Source organism: Daphnia carinata, chromosome 1 (genome assembly GCF_022539665.2).
Source record: "Daphnia carinata strain CSIRO-1 chromosome 1, CSIRO_AGI_Dcar_HiC_V3, whole genome shotgun sequence".
NCBI classification, from domain to species: Eukaryota; Metazoa; Arthropoda; class Branchiopoda; order Diplostraca; family Daphniidae; genus Daphnia; species Daphnia carinata.
This window is the reverse complement of record NC_081331.1, coordinates 653671-668291: the sequence shown is the minus strand read 5'-3', so window position 1 is coordinate 668291 and position 14621 is coordinate 653671. Positions and strand designations below refer to the sequence as shown.

General features: G+C 43.0%; 3 protein-coding genes across 3 annotated transcripts in view; 2 read left to right on the top strand and 1 right to left on the bottom strand.

Annotated features, from left to right (window-relative positions):
* Positions 1 to 14621, bottom strand: part of LOC130692230 (apolipophorins-like) — a 64640-nt gene that overhangs the window by 5270 nt on the left and 44749 nt on the right. The window contains 21 exon segments of the mRNA XM_057515304.2: positions 2 to 383; positions 451 to 840; positions 923 to 1128; positions 1209 to 1384; positions 1450 to 1582; positions 1669 to 2122; positions 2124 to 2606; positions 2668 to 3308; positions 3377 to 3586; positions 3644 to 3927; positions 3992 to 4139; positions 4203 to 4538; positions 4607 to 4699; positions 4761 to 4833; positions 4903 to 5152; positions 5217 to 5418; positions 5481 to 5630; positions 5699 to 5878; positions 6506 to 6705; positions 7980 to 8021; positions 8188 to 8260. Coding sequence (XP_057371287.1) covers positions 2 to 383; positions 451 to 840; positions 923 to 1128; positions 1209 to 1384; positions 1450 to 1582; positions 1669 to 2122; positions 2124 to 2606; positions 2668 to 3308; positions 3377 to 3586; positions 3644 to 3927; positions 3992 to 4139; positions 4203 to 4538; positions 4607 to 4699; positions 4761 to 4833; positions 4903 to 5152; positions 5217 to 5418; positions 5481 to 5630; positions 5699 to 5878; positions 6506 to 6705; positions 7980 to 8021; positions 8188 to 8245 — 5091 coding nt within the window. The 5' untranslated portion in view covers positions 8246 to 8260.
* Positions 1 to 14621, top strand: part of LOC130692276 (uncharacterized) — a 70212-nt gene that overhangs the window by 39767 nt on the left and 15824 nt on the right. The window lies entirely within an intron of this gene.
* On the top strand, positions 10319 to 13605 carry LOC130692247 (outer dynein arm-docking complex subunit 2-like). Its single transcript, XM_057515322.2, has 10 exons — positions 10319 to 10845; positions 10901 to 11257; positions 11321 to 11637; positions 11723 to 11828; positions 11899 to 12009; positions 12082 to 12432; positions 12504 to 12800; positions 12875 to 13063; positions 13127 to 13348; positions 13429 to 13605. Exons 1-10 carry the CDS (start codon positions 10591 to 10593, stop codon positions 13522 to 13524), a joined length of 2301 nt encoding a protein of 766 aa, XP_057371305.1. The 5' UTR covers positions 10319 to 10590; the 3' UTR covers positions 13525 to 13605.

Genomic DNA, 14621 nt, shown 5'->3' with positions numbered 1-14621 from the left:
CCTTGAATTCGACATTGCGTTTGTCGGCTCTAACAATGCGCTTACTGTCAATCCTCATTTTGACATCTTCAATGCCAGTGCCCTTGATGGTGACATCAGTGTTAGCGTTGTAAGTATACATGTTACGGTCCAAATCGTTGACAGCATTGCTTAGGCTCATCTGGTAGGTGTTACCAGTTGGAGTTTGGGTTTCAACTTCCAAACGGTTGCTGATTGTTCTGGCTTGGTTAACGTTGAACAGGCTCATGGCCAAAGCCATTTTCTTGGTGGTCGGCAGCAGGAGTTCCATACGAACGGTGTGATCACCGTTAGTGAAATCAGCACTTCCCAATTTACCATTGAAAGCGACAGAGTAGATACGATTTTCAACGTTCACAGTCGATCTGAATTTGAAATGGCAAACAATTAATTAAACTGCTTAAGAATTAGATAAATAGCAAACGGACGTACTTGAGATCGATCAAGCGCTGAGACGGTGATACGGTAAAGGATCCATCGAATCCGACTTGCTTGGTGGAGTCCCTGTCGGCATCCCAGGCAACGTTGATGGAGCCCGAGCGGGTGTCTCCCAAGAACTTGTGCTGGCTGTTGATCTTGACACGTCTCTCCAGACGGATCAAATTGATATCCATATCCAATTTGGATTCGGCTCTGGATAGGCGGGTTTCCAATTTAGCATCTACACGGTTGTTCCACAAGAAAGCGAGCTCCACAGCGGGCATCTTGCGGGTGCGGAAGAAAAGTTTGCCATCAACAACGATTTGGGGCTGACCGGCCCATTCGATCTTGTTGGTAGTGGTCACGGTCATATCTCCAGTGTACTGGAAGCTGTGGCGAACCCTGTTCAAGTTGGTATTAAACAATTTTAGCAATTTTAGTTTACCATTTAATTTAAAAATTTTATGGGGAAGGAGAAACGTACTTGATAGGGCTGTTGTATCCACGGATGCGCACTTCTGAGTCCATGTTTGCCGACATACCATTCTGATCTTTGATCAGAGAAGCTTTGCCGTTAAGTTCGATCTTAGTGCCAGGCTGGATTTCAAGCACGGGTGATACGGAGAAGCTGTTGCTGTCAATCTTTCTACCAGTGTCAACCAAGCTGAAGGTACGACCAGGATAGGCAAGCTAATGGAATTGCAGAAGAGTATAATCTTAATAGCTTCACACAAATCGTACCGCCAACGTAAAATGAATAAGAATTTTACCTTAGCAGTGAGCTCGTACAGATTCTTGGGATCTTTGGGGGCAATTACCAAAGCCAATTCACCGTCAACAAATTTAACATTGTCCATTTGAACAGTCATAAGCCCCTTGACGAGACGCTGGTCCACCTTGAGGGTCTGATCCACTTTTAGGTTCAAGGCGTAGCGAGGATAGGTAACTGCCCGTAAAAATGTAAGTTAATGCTACAGTTCGCCTCAAGTTGTTCATTTGCGTGATGCCTACCTTCAAGTTTGTTTTCGAAAAGGAAATCTCTGGTGCCGAATCCCTTCAGTTGGATTTGTTTGTTGAAGTAAAGCCTGTTGGTTGAATGATCGACTTCAGGACCATGCACCAAGACCAAGACGTTGCTCAGCATCTAATGCAAAAAAAAAAAAAAAAAAAAAAAAATAGAACACTTTAACTGATGGAACTGTAACTGACTAACGTCAACTTGATTTTTACCGTAGGTGACATTAGAATATCCCATTTAAGGTCGATGTTCATAACAGGGAAGCGGCTGGACTTGTACAGAACGTTGGTCTTGTACGAGAGAGATTTGTCGGGCTGGGTAGAAGTCTGGATGTGTCCGTTGAAGTTGACAGCGTTCATCTTCTGTTCAGTTCCGTATTTCATGTTGAAGGCAGCAAGGTAGTTCTTATCTTGGCGGCTGATTTCAGTAGACAAAAGGGCTTTGCCGAATGGAGTAGTCATCTCCAAGTTGTTCAACCACACCTTCTGGGTAGTAGCGGAGAACTCGCGGCCAATGGTAACCTGGAAGTTGTAGGGCAACTTGGCGTAGGGGCCAGCAGGCTTCAAGCTCAGCTCGACGGACCTGCCAATTTCGTGGCCAAAACCTCCTTCCAAGATGACGGCGCGAGGCTGTTGGGGCCAGCCGGCTTCGACGGTAGTGGCCAGAGTACTTGCGGTCCTCGCGAGTCACAGCAACCTGGACTTTACCGTAATATTCACGTTTCTCTTGGGTGAGAATCTTCACGAGCACCGATTTCATATCAGCTTCGTTGACCATCTCAGCCTCAACGGCCAAATTGCCCCACGGAGCTTTGCTGTCAACCTTAACGGTAACAGTAGGTGCGGAAGTCAACACTCCCTTGATGGAAACCTTGCGGTTAGTCTTAGAGCCGGGAGTGTCGAATGTCATCAAGAAGGACTTGACTTTAGGTCCCTCCTGAGTGCTGGTGGCCGAAAGCAGGTAACCCTTCATGGTGGGTTCAGTCTTCTCCAGGACAATGGCAAAAGAGGTAGAGCCACTCAGAGGGAAGGCCGGTGCGGTATCTTTAGAAGAATCGGACAGTGGGCGAGGGATGGAGACTGAAGAAGAGGCGCACAAACGCATGCCAGTGACTGAACTCAAACGATCAGAACATCCACCGCGTGCGTACCTGAAATGATTCCATTTAATTAGAAATGGTGTAAGAAAAAATGAAGTTTGATTAAACTCACGTAGCCTCGTTAACAATCTTAACAGGTTTGTTGCGTTCAGCTTTGTCAGCGCTCTGCTGGATGAGCATAACGTCAGACTTGAAGTCGATCAAAGTCATCTTGGACTTGGGGAGGTCCAACTTGACGTCAACAGTGGTTCCCTGGATGAGACGAGCGGAGAAGTCGGCGGCCATCGAAGAGTGGATGGTAGCGGCCATCTTGATACCGGTCTTGGCGATGGCGATATCGACAGTCATGGAGGCGGACAGCTCAGTAACGGCCAAGGGGTTAACCTTCATCTTGATGTTGGCGTTGAGGGGATCCCTGAGCAGAGCGGGCAAGTCCATCTGGCTCTCCAAACCGAGTCCGACAGTGGTGGTACCATTGACGGCCAAGCGGAGGGGGAAACCAGCGACGGTGGGGAAAGTAGCGGAGGTGTCCAAGAACATCATGGAACGGGCAACGTCGATTTCGACGCGCTTAGCTCCCTCGATCAGGTCACGGAAAGCTTGAGCGATGCGGGACTGGACATTTTCCACCAAATCGAGCCTAGATTGGCTGTTGGCAGTTCCACGGTATGCGTACATGCCAATCTCTGAGCCGAAGACGCGAAGGAAAGCATCGAGCTTGATACCGGAAGGTTTATCCTTCAAGTTAACAATCTATCCTCACCGAAAAAAACAATGTCGATCAGTTAACGTCAATTGAACAAATAGGTTGGCTTTCGTACCTTGTCTAGATTGCTGAGCTCATTGGTCTTGATGCTGGCACGTTTGGAACGAGTGGCTGAAGCCACACGGTTCCAGATGTTTTCGCTGAACTGACTGACAGAGTCGCTGGTCTTCTCCAAGAGTCCAGCAACGCCCTCTTTATCGAAAACGCCATCAGGACCCAAATAGGCTTCCAAAAGGCGTTCCAGGTTTTCAGCACGCATACCAATCTACGATGTAGAAGATTACCAAACATTCTTTGCGCCAAGAAATTAAATCATAGTTACCTCAAAAACATTGACGGATTGGCCAAAGAGGTCAAGCGTCAAGTTCATGGAAGCTGAACGGGGGATGAACGATTTAGGAGCATAGATGATGTTGGCATCGATATCCCAACCGGCATTGTTGATATTGCAGAAATGGGAGACGGCCATGTTGCGAGAATATTTACGCAAATCAGCTGGGAAAGATTTGTCCAGGCTCAATTTCTTGACCAAAAGACGAGCATTCTCCTTGCCTGGTGTTGGGTTCAACCTGATGTTTTGCAAATGGCTGCTGATGTAGCTACCGACTAAGATTCAAAAATGGATTAATTGAAAACCTTTTTTAACAACCTTTCACAAACAATCACTCACCTTGGTTGGTCTCTTCAGTGTTCAAAAGGTTCTGGATGCGAAGCATAGAAGGGGAGCAAGGGCAGCGCATAACACCTTGGTAGGCGGCAATGCGGATTTCAGCATCTTCCTTCCTGTCTTCGAGGATGGTCAACAAGTTCTCCTTCACCTATTCGAATAATTTGCAATTAGTATAAATTCGGAATTTGCTTCTGTGTTAATTATGCGTTACCTGCTTCTCACAGGGATTATTTCGGGTAGCTTGGATGGCGGCCAGGCGGACGGTGATGGGAAGTTTGATGTCCTTAGCGCAATCGGCGACTGTGGTGCGAACCTCAGCAGTCATGACACCCAAGTTACCGAGAGCCTTAAGAACGGTGATGATTTTGACTTCGTCTTTTGCGTCAGCTCTGCATCTGTTGCCCAGCATTTTGCTCAGCTTAGTCGAGAACTGAAGAACTTCGGTGCTGGTCTGACATTGCTCGACATTTTCGCTACAATAGCGACGAGCAAGGCCAGTCAAACCAAGAAGGGCAACTGGTGAGGTTGAAGCAGCTTCGATCAAAGGCTGTAAAATATTTCAAAATTTAAATATTGCCAGCCCAAACACCTAGTAACATTTGTTGTATCTTTTACCAGAACAGCTTTAACGGAGTCGAGATCAGCAAACTTGGCGAGAGGCAGCGACAGGTACCAACCAAGAGCTTGGCGGCTGCTGAGCTTGTTCTCCTATTTAAGAAAAATATAATTTTAATATCAACGTTTTTGATTGATTTTAAATTTATGCTACCTTAAGAATATCGACCATCAAGGAGATGGCAGCAGTATTTCCGGCTTGGGGAAGGGCATCCAAGAAAAGTTTCCTTTATTTTTCAAAAAGAAATTCGAAATTCATTTCAGAAATTATGAAAAGAAGAAATAATAAATCGTACTCGGTCTTTGTTGATTCGGGGCAGATCTTCTTGCTGCGCAGGTTGTTGTAGGCACTCTTGACATCTCTGACGGAGGCCTTGCGCAAAGAGTGAACCAACTCGGTGAAAAGCTGGGAAACGAATCTTGGTGGGCTATCAGCGGCAAGTTGCTGGCAGATGCTGCGGATGACTAGGCCGACATCTTTAGCATCCTGGAATTCCAATTGAACACCGAGAGGATCCAAAATCAAGGTACGGGACACGCGGTTGCCTGTTTTTTGTACAAAAAAATTTAATGTTTGAATGTTCTAAATCATTCTTATCGGTGATTTTACTGGATAGCTTGGCAGCGGCACCAGCGCTTGTAGTCGAGATCAATGAGACGGAGGAAGTGACTTCAGTACGGGCACCTCCCTCTTCGGACGAAAGTGGGCGGAAAAGATGAGACTCACGGCACTCAGTAGCTTGAACGAGGTTATCCTTGATTTGCATAACGCAAACCGTGGTAGAGTTCATTAGCGGGATGGTTTGAATTTCCTGCGTAGTACGTAAAAAGATTAAGCGTTAATGGTAAGCAAACAAATGTTTTTCGTGCTTACGGCAGCAACATTGTAGGAGACGGTCGGAATAGATGATTGGCGGTCGATACGAGAGCTGCACTGGTTGGGAATCTTGGTCTTGGTCACCTTGATCGAACTACCAGTACCATCTACAGTGTACTCGGTAGGGCAACGACCAATCACGTCACTCTATAATTTTTCAAGAATAACATTTTTAATTATTAAATAATTCTTTTTTAAGGAAATGAAAAGATTACCTCAATGACGTGGGTTTCAGGGACTTCGAGGAATTGGGCGGTGTGTTGCAACATAGAGAGGACGGACCTCTTAATATTGACCACCCAAACGGGATCCTCTTGTTCGGGGCACAGCGAGTCAACGGTACCATCTTGCCAAGAGAAGGACAATGGCCGCTTCTCGAGTTCGATGGCCTCTACCTGTTAATGGAAAATGCAAATTTTATTACAACTGTATGTTTAGCACTATCTACATGTGGCGACAATAAAAGCGTTGGCAACAAGCGGAGCAATAAGTTAAGGGTCGTGAACCTTCGAAACTAAGCTGAACCAACCGAATTTTCTAAAAACCTTGATCAGCAAGAAAGAAAATTGCGAACTGAATGGTGGTTTGAATAAGAGGTGAAATCAATCCTTTCTTTTTTTTTTTTTGTCTATTCATCATTGTGGAAATTTGCTGTAGAACAAGTAACTAGATGCCAGGAGATAGCATGCTGCTGACTTGAATTGCTTTTGTAACCTGATCCCGCTGAGCTAAATAATTTGCTGTTCTGATTTTTAAATTAACAAGTCAGACCCGGGAATGACCTGCTTAAACTGCGATTTTGCAAAGGAGCTGTTGGGCAATCGTTCATCCGGTACTACAAAATCACTAACCCCCTTGCCAAAAGAACAAACCGGACATTGAGGCTGTTGATCTCAGATAATTATATCTGCGAAAAATGAAATTCGACTGTATGCGCTGGTTACGCAAGAGGCTTTCATTGTTTTAATATCCTAGTTTTATGGGTACCGGTGTTAATTAAGAATTAAATTAGTTACACGTACCTTTTCGTCCAAGCCGCTAATTGTGGCCTGTCGAATTTGAAGAACAGCGTCGCACGAGTCGCGGAAAGTCACAAGAGCCTGGCCTTTGACTTCGAGGACAGCTTGATCATCAGACGTGCCCATCATCCAGGTCTTGCTGTTGGCTTGGAAATCGTAAGTGTAGGTCTGGCCAATTGCATAGCGGAACTTGGGGTTCAGCGCTATTACATCAGAAACAACAAAAATCTAGTTACGTAACATTTCATGTACACATAGGCCTCTTTTTTATGCATCACAAATAGGAAATGATTTGTTAATTAACGCGATCGGTATCTGATAACAATAATTCGTAACTCGTCAAATGAAAACAAATCTTGACGTCACACAGACCTAATTCAAAAGGCAGACTAATGTAATCAAACTAGCACTATTCAAAATCTATGTGGTGTCATGTTGCGATTTCTGTCCTGAAATAGTCTGAAATTCTAGATCTTTTTTTCAATTGAAACGTTATTTCTCAAGGCCTATCCATCGCGTCACTGGGTGTGTTTGCTTCATATTTCATCATTTTAACTTGTTGATTGTAACTCGACACTATTGGTATTGCCAAATAAGCGAGAGAAGCGCTCACGAACTCCTGTCTCTGTCTCCAAGCCAAATCAACCTTGGCCTCACGCTGGCTTGTGGCCTATTTGACCCCACGGCTTGTGTTATGCAAAAGCATATTCGTCTGACAGAAATTTGGCCTGCACGTCTGCACGATCTAACGTAGTTCGAACCGATTAAAACATTCAGCCGTCGCGTCGTCTAAAATTGTCAATATCTCATCAACCTTGAAGCTCATATCGTTATCGGGTTTTTAAAATGTCGCTTTAAAAAAAATTCATATTTCGTAACCTTCAAAGTCTGGGACGATTTTGTTTCTTTTTTCTTTTTTAGCGGAAATGAAGGGGCAGGCAGGAAGGAGTCACAAAGCGTTCACATTATACAATCCCGGTACCAATCAAAACTCACATTTGGGCAGATTCTAATTTCCCGCAAAGCTCCCCGCTAAATTACGATAGCAAAAACGACATTGGCATTTTAAATTTGAGAAATTAGGGAAACAATTCAACGATTTTTAGCTGTGTACGGTCTTCCTAGAACAAAGCTATTTGGAGAATTTAAACTCAGGACGTCTACAACATTTTTTTCTTGAGAAAAAACTTTAATAATTGTGAATACGCGTTACTAAATGAAATTATACTAAATTTCGAATTTCTAAAGCACTGATTGGTTGCAAACCATGTGATACTGTACGACTATCTTTGAAACAATACCCAAAAAATTCAACTTCACTCCACGCTAGGAAATTTTGCCTACACTCCACTTACTCGGACAGTTCACTAAATATTTTTTCCTGTGCCTAGATGTTCACTAGTATTCAAAACGACTGTTTTCTGGCTTGCAAATTAAATTCGATTCAAGAATATAGGAATAATGAGCGGGTACTTACGTGATCGGCATTCCGAAGCACAAGAGTTTTGTAGGATGGGTCCTTCACGTTCGATGTTGCCAGAAACATAAATGGGAGACAAAAATGAACAAAAATAATAAATAATTTTTCCAATCAAAAGAATGGGATGAATTGATTTTTTTTTTTTAGATTTCTAGTCGGGTAATAGCTAAACGACGGATTTCGTGACTGAAGGAAATGCACAAACCTGCGAGGACACAGGGAACGAGGAGGAGCAAAGCCCACATTGAGCTCGACTTTCCCATGTTGGTTTCGTACGATGGACGCACCAACGATAGACAAAGAGCCAGTGGAACTTGTCTCCTTTTTATAGAGACAACGCTCAGCTTCTCGTCCGTTGATACACCTTCAGGCCTTCACCAACGTACATGACTTATGCAGTACACTGTTTTTCACAATTCGTGGGTCGGAGGGAGGATCGGCGAAAAAGGGGTCGACGGGCGATCCAAAACTTGCTGGACAGCAGTTAGTCCAGGGTCCGAGAGAGTAGGCGGTAAAATAGCAGACACAACACCCTTTTTTTTTCTTTTCGATTCGCCAAAGCGTAGCTGTTTCAACAAGATAAAACCAAATGGGCCCTGTCCTCGGACATGGAAACAGAATGAGATGTGTGCCACCCTGAAAATAAAATAATAACCTTGAATTTCGATAATAATCTATACGCATCCAAAAATACTACGTATATGGTTCAATGGGATTCTCCATAGTCTGCACATTTTTCTTAAGAAAAGCTAATGGCTATTTGTCCTAATATTGACGAGACGCAATGGATTGCGAACAAACGTAGAAACAAGGTCGGAAACGTTTTTGTGCTAATTGGCTAATAGTCTTTATAAACCAAAATTATGGTTTGTAAGTTAAAGACGATTTCCATTGTATATCGCGAACACCCAGAAAATTCTAGAAAAACACAAAAAAAAACAAACAAGGCAATTGATTTCATTGTTAAATGATGCATTATCAGCAACAAAAGTGCATCTACTTCAGTTAAAGGAACTTCTGCGTTTGTTTTTATCATGATGGCTGAAAAGAGGACAACAGGATTGGTTTTGTTTGCTACTTTGTCGAAGGCTAGTTTCAACTATGCAAAAGTGTGCTTGCTTATCTTCTTTTTGTGTGTAGCGGATCGAAAGAAGGGGGAGGTGGGAGAATACAGTCGAGTCAGGCAATTTCCTTTTCGTATTTACTCCGGAGACTCGGTAATCTTGTCAATAGTGGTGTATGCAGACCATGACTATCGAGCAGCTGTCTCCAACGGCTGGATATGAAATGACGATCGAATTTTATTTTAAAGAGAAAAAGAAAAAGAATTGCTTGATTTTATTTGCCAAGGAGTGTTTCTGCATCCAACGATAATAGCTAAGCGCACCCAACGCATGGGAGAAGGAGAGAATAAACTTTGACCGGCTTGCTCAAATCTTCCGCTGATAGCAAATCCTCCTTTCAGGGATCGCCTCGCATCGCCATCAAGACCATTTTGACTTGGTAAACACCCATCTTTTGTCTCCATTTACTTTGTATGCTGCTCTTTTAGAAGGGAATCAGGCCTTGAGCTATTGGCTTTTAAACAGAAGCGGTTATTGGATTAGTTAAATTGCTTTTTTTTTTTTTCAAAAGCGTTTAAAGGAAAACATGTGTTTGGCAAACACGTTTTGCTGTAACGATAGCGGATGTAAAAGATCATCGCAGTATTCGTCTAGTGTGCTTTGAGAGAAAGTAAACAGTAAATAATAAGGAACTGTCGATTGTGAGATACCACTTTGGTATTGACGATGGCCTACATGCTCCCTTTCATCAGCAAAACGTAGCGTCCGGTGACGCCGACGAAATGATCGGGACTGTAGAACTTTGCCCTTCGACGGATGTGTTCTATACAAGCAAAATTTAAAAGGAATATTTGCGAAACTCAGCGGAATTCTTCTCGTCAAAAATCCCTTCTTTCGTAATATTGTGCCCACCGAATAATAAGAAAAAGTCGGTCGTTGTTTGTCTAAATACAAAAAGTTCTTGACTAGGGGATCGACGCAAAAACCGTACGCAACACGAAAAATCAAAAGGTCGCCTCAACAATTTTGATGAACAAACTGTCGTCATTTAAATGGGGCTTACCGTGACACCCTAACCTGATTTCTTGTCAGACATTACAGAGAATCCATCGTAAATTTGCTTTTTTGACTAAATAATATTGAAATCGTGTCAACAATTGCGTCCAATGCCGCATTAAACATTACTTGCTTTTAGGTGGCGTCAGCATTTCCAGATGTTGTGGGAAAATCCTTCACGTACCCGACTTGTCCTCTTTCATTTTGCTGGCACGATGTTAAACAACGTAGTGGCTAGACGTGAACGATGGCGAAAGTGGAGCGGATCGATCTGTCAATAGTTAAGTAGAATAAAAATTCATTAAAAATCGATTATCAAATTCTAACGTCAATGCGGTTACTGCATAATCACCTGTCGGACTACCGAGTTAGTTACCATACCAACAGTTGAGGTGTTAACAGCCATTGTGTTTGATCAATACTCGGATACCGATACAAATACAGGTAACTCAGCTGGCAATCGTGTTTGTTTCTTTGAGGAAAGCAAGATGGCTAGATCGAGGAGGCGAAGAGTTAACTGCAATGGAAGAAGGATTTCGCAGCAGTCCACGAGATCTATTTCAATGGCAATGTCCCAAACTGATTACGTCAATGGCCATGCAACGAACAACGAACATCAAAAACCTGAAGAATCGGAAGAGTCTGAAGACGACGAACTGCCCATTTTGCCCAGGCAATTCATTCCCGATTCAGAACTTTCTCCACAATATTGGTTCCTGCTCAAAGTCGTCAAATACATTAAGGTAAATCTTTAAGTTTCATTGATTTCTAATATACTTTTATGTGACAATCGAATAGTTTGGAAGTCCTACAGCAACGTTATTAGCGCTTTGCGGCTTGAACCGCTACGATCTCGCTCTTCCTATGTGCCAGCAAGCTTTGGAGAATTCGGAGGCAGTTGATGTCCTCATCAACGTTCTGGAAGCTGATGACCACAAGTGTAAAGTGGCTGCCTTAAGAGTATTACAAAATATGGTTAAAATCCAGCATTTCCAGCGCTTGTTAGTCATGAAATCCGGTATCGCTACGGTCGTAAAGCTCCTGTCAGAAGCAGAACCAGACGTCCGGTGTCTGGCCGCCGGTACATTAGCTCACGCTGTTAACAATCATCGTTCCAGAATGCTTACCCGTAAAGCTGGCGCTGTACCTCTGCTGGTGCGTTCAATTATTTTGCATTATGATTAACATTTTCTTTATTGGATTGTACGGTCATCTCAGGTAGATTTGTTAGATATCCAAAATGCGCCGGTGGTCATGACAACGGACGAATTCAATTTGAAAGCTGCAACTAAACAGAAAATCCAAGCGGCTACTGCGGCTGCCAAAGCATTAAGATCTTTAAGTTACAGCTCGTCAGCCCGTCGTGATATGTACCTAGCAGGAGGAATTCCGCTTTTGACGAGATTGACTCTGTCCATTGGAGGTGTGTATCGAGAGAACCCACAAGCAACTTCTTCGTCTCTGCCGCACCATCGAGCTCCTTCGGTAGCCAGCACTACCATTGGTCCGCGGCCGTCTGTCAATCTGAAACCAAAGTATTCATTATTTCCACAATTATGCTTCTCGATTTTCCTAAAACCATATCACAACATAAATCAATAACACACATACTCACTAAAGGTCAACTAGTAGAAGAGCCATGGCGGCTTCTGTTTGTTCGGATTCCGAGCTGGATTTTGAGCTCCTAACTGCAGTTAATGGAGTCATCCACCAGTGTGCGGCTGACGTACGTTGTTTTAATTTGTAATTTTAACTACACAGCTCTAAAAAAAAAAAAAGACATTGGCTTCCATTAGGATATCTTCCGTGCGTCAGTTAGGGCTGATATGTTACTTGGCCAACTGTTACGCCACATGCGCTACGATTGTGAAACATTGCAAACACTTTGCGCGTCCACCATTGCTCACGTATGATCGGACCTTCTCTTTCCACCACAAACATTGACAGTTGTTTCTTTTTTTTAACACGGTAAATCACAGTTTGCCGAAGATGAAGCAAATCGCCGGGTTTTGACGCAACTGAAAGCAACAGAAACGCTCGTTTGGGTTCTTAAACAAGGCGAATACCTACTGCAGATGGCCTCCAATTACACCATACCACGTAGCAGACCAGAAGACGAGCAGCCATTAGAACTGCAAATTCAAATCGATCGGCCAACATCTCACGTTGAGGAAAAGCAAGTGGAAAAACCACAAGTTAACATATCGCTGCTAAAGGCTGTTTCAACTGCCGTGTGGAAATTATCTCTCTCGCCGGAAGCTCGTGATCGATTCAGACAGTTGGGCATAGTTCGCATCTTCATTCGTCATTTGAATCAATCTACAGAAGAGGTCAGTACGATAGAACAATGTCTAATTAACAGACAACATGTTCACCACTAAGGAGTATTTACCTTTCACAGGTGCTTTTGCCAATCGTAAGCAGCATTTCAGTGATTGGAACAGATCCAGAGAGCCTAGCCTTACTCCGTACAGAGCGTGCAGTGCCACGTTTTGTCTGGTTGCTCTCTGGTAATCATCCCGGGTTGTTGTCAGCAGCTGCCTTGACCATGGCCAACTTGACGGCTGATGTAGCGGCTTTAGAACTATTGGAAACCATCGATGCCGCCAGACTTTTATGGTCACTACTCAAACATCCATCTCCCGTGGTGCAAGCGGGAGCGGCTTCCGCCATTGCTGCTTTCTCCGAACGTTCAAAAGTAAATTCTAAATCATAAAAACAATTCAGTGTCAACATTTCAACAACATCTTTGCTTGTTTTACTTAATGAAAGAGAGCGGGGGAAGTAGCTCGTAGTTTGGTCGGCGGACTGGAACTTTTGGTAAGTCTCCTTCGAGCCCCGGAATTAGAAGTGGTGACGGCGGCTGCTGCGGCTGTGGCTCGCATGGCCACCGAAGATGAAACTCTCGCCGTTCTTTCTGACCATCACGTTGTGACTCTACTGGCATCACTAGTTAGACATGTATGATTTAATCTCTTCCTATGAAAGAGTACGTTTTAGTTGACGAAGACTTTATTTGGACAGAAAAATCGAGATCTAAAGTTACGCGTCGCCGAAGCGATTGCAGAGTGTTGTCGATGGCCAGGTAATCCGGCTCAACTAGGTCAAGGTGGTGGAGTTAAGCCACTTATCGGCTATTTACGATCGAGCCATCTAGATTTAAGAAGGGCGGCAGCTAAAGCTCTTCATCAGGTCTCGTCTGATCGCGAAAATTGTTTCATTCTTCATCATCATGGAGCTGTCATGGTAACTGTAGCAAACATACTAAGTTTAGATCTTAAAACGCAGTTCAATGTTTGTTTCTCTTACCTCAATGGAAACTATAGCTATTGCTGAAATTGGTTGGATGTGGCGACGTTGAAATTCAATCGGCTGCAGCAGGATGTTTAAGTAACATTCGAAATTTCATACACAACGCCTGAAACGTTTGCAACCATTCACTTTAGTTTAAGACAAATTATTACTGCTAAAGTAGAAAACGAATTACACACGTACGGACATCAGCATGGAATTTCTCTAATTGAATTTAGTCGAAATGCTTAAGATGAATTTCTCACAGTTTTGTGTGAGTGTATCAATCAATGTAACATCAAATGAATATGAAATCTACGATTACTTACCGCGCGTATTGGAACCTGTGATAACGACGACTTACATCGAGTACGTCCGAGAACCGACTAGTCGCATACAAAATGGCTGCCAGAAACGATGTTTTCTGCTTGCACCATTTCCAATGCACTGTGCCAAAACTTTTGTTCTACTTCTCAGAAAAACACTTGAAATTCAGAATAAACATTTGGTTGCATGAAAAACCATTGAAATATAACCAGATGAACAACAAAAAACAATTTTAGGAAGCAGAAACGATGAATGAATTGTTGACCTTCCATTACGTCACCGTCATGTGATACAATGAACAATTATAGCTTTAGAATACACAAACCATTTTTAAAACAACAATTTGCAATAATAATGAGTGCAAATTTTTAACCGAAATTAACAAAACAGGAAAATAAAAATAACCTTTTACTTATCATCCACTTCTACGAGCCCTAGCGGAATAGCCGTGAACTAATAACAACCCCCCTGTACGAAGAGATTAAAAAAATTAAATTTAAAAATTACACTTATAATTAATTAACGACAAAATGATTGAAAAATATTTGATTATCTAGTTAAATTTTAAATCAATAATTTATGTTATTTAATGATGCCCAGTAAGTCCACGTAAAATCATTCACGTAAAATCATTCCAGCCAAATTTCTGTTTGGCGTTGTGCAGGAATCCTGTGCAGTGGATTCCATTTTCCATTCCGTCGAGCCCGTCCATGACGAAGATGCTACTATCCAATTGGACGTAGTGTGTGTTTCCCGCAGGAAACTATTCCCAAGCCATGGTACAGTGCAGCCGCACTGCATTTTATACCACCATCATATAATTTTTAGATTAAGAACACAAAATCAAATGACAATTCCGATTACTAGTAGAAAGATACGCTTGATGGATTTATGACGAACT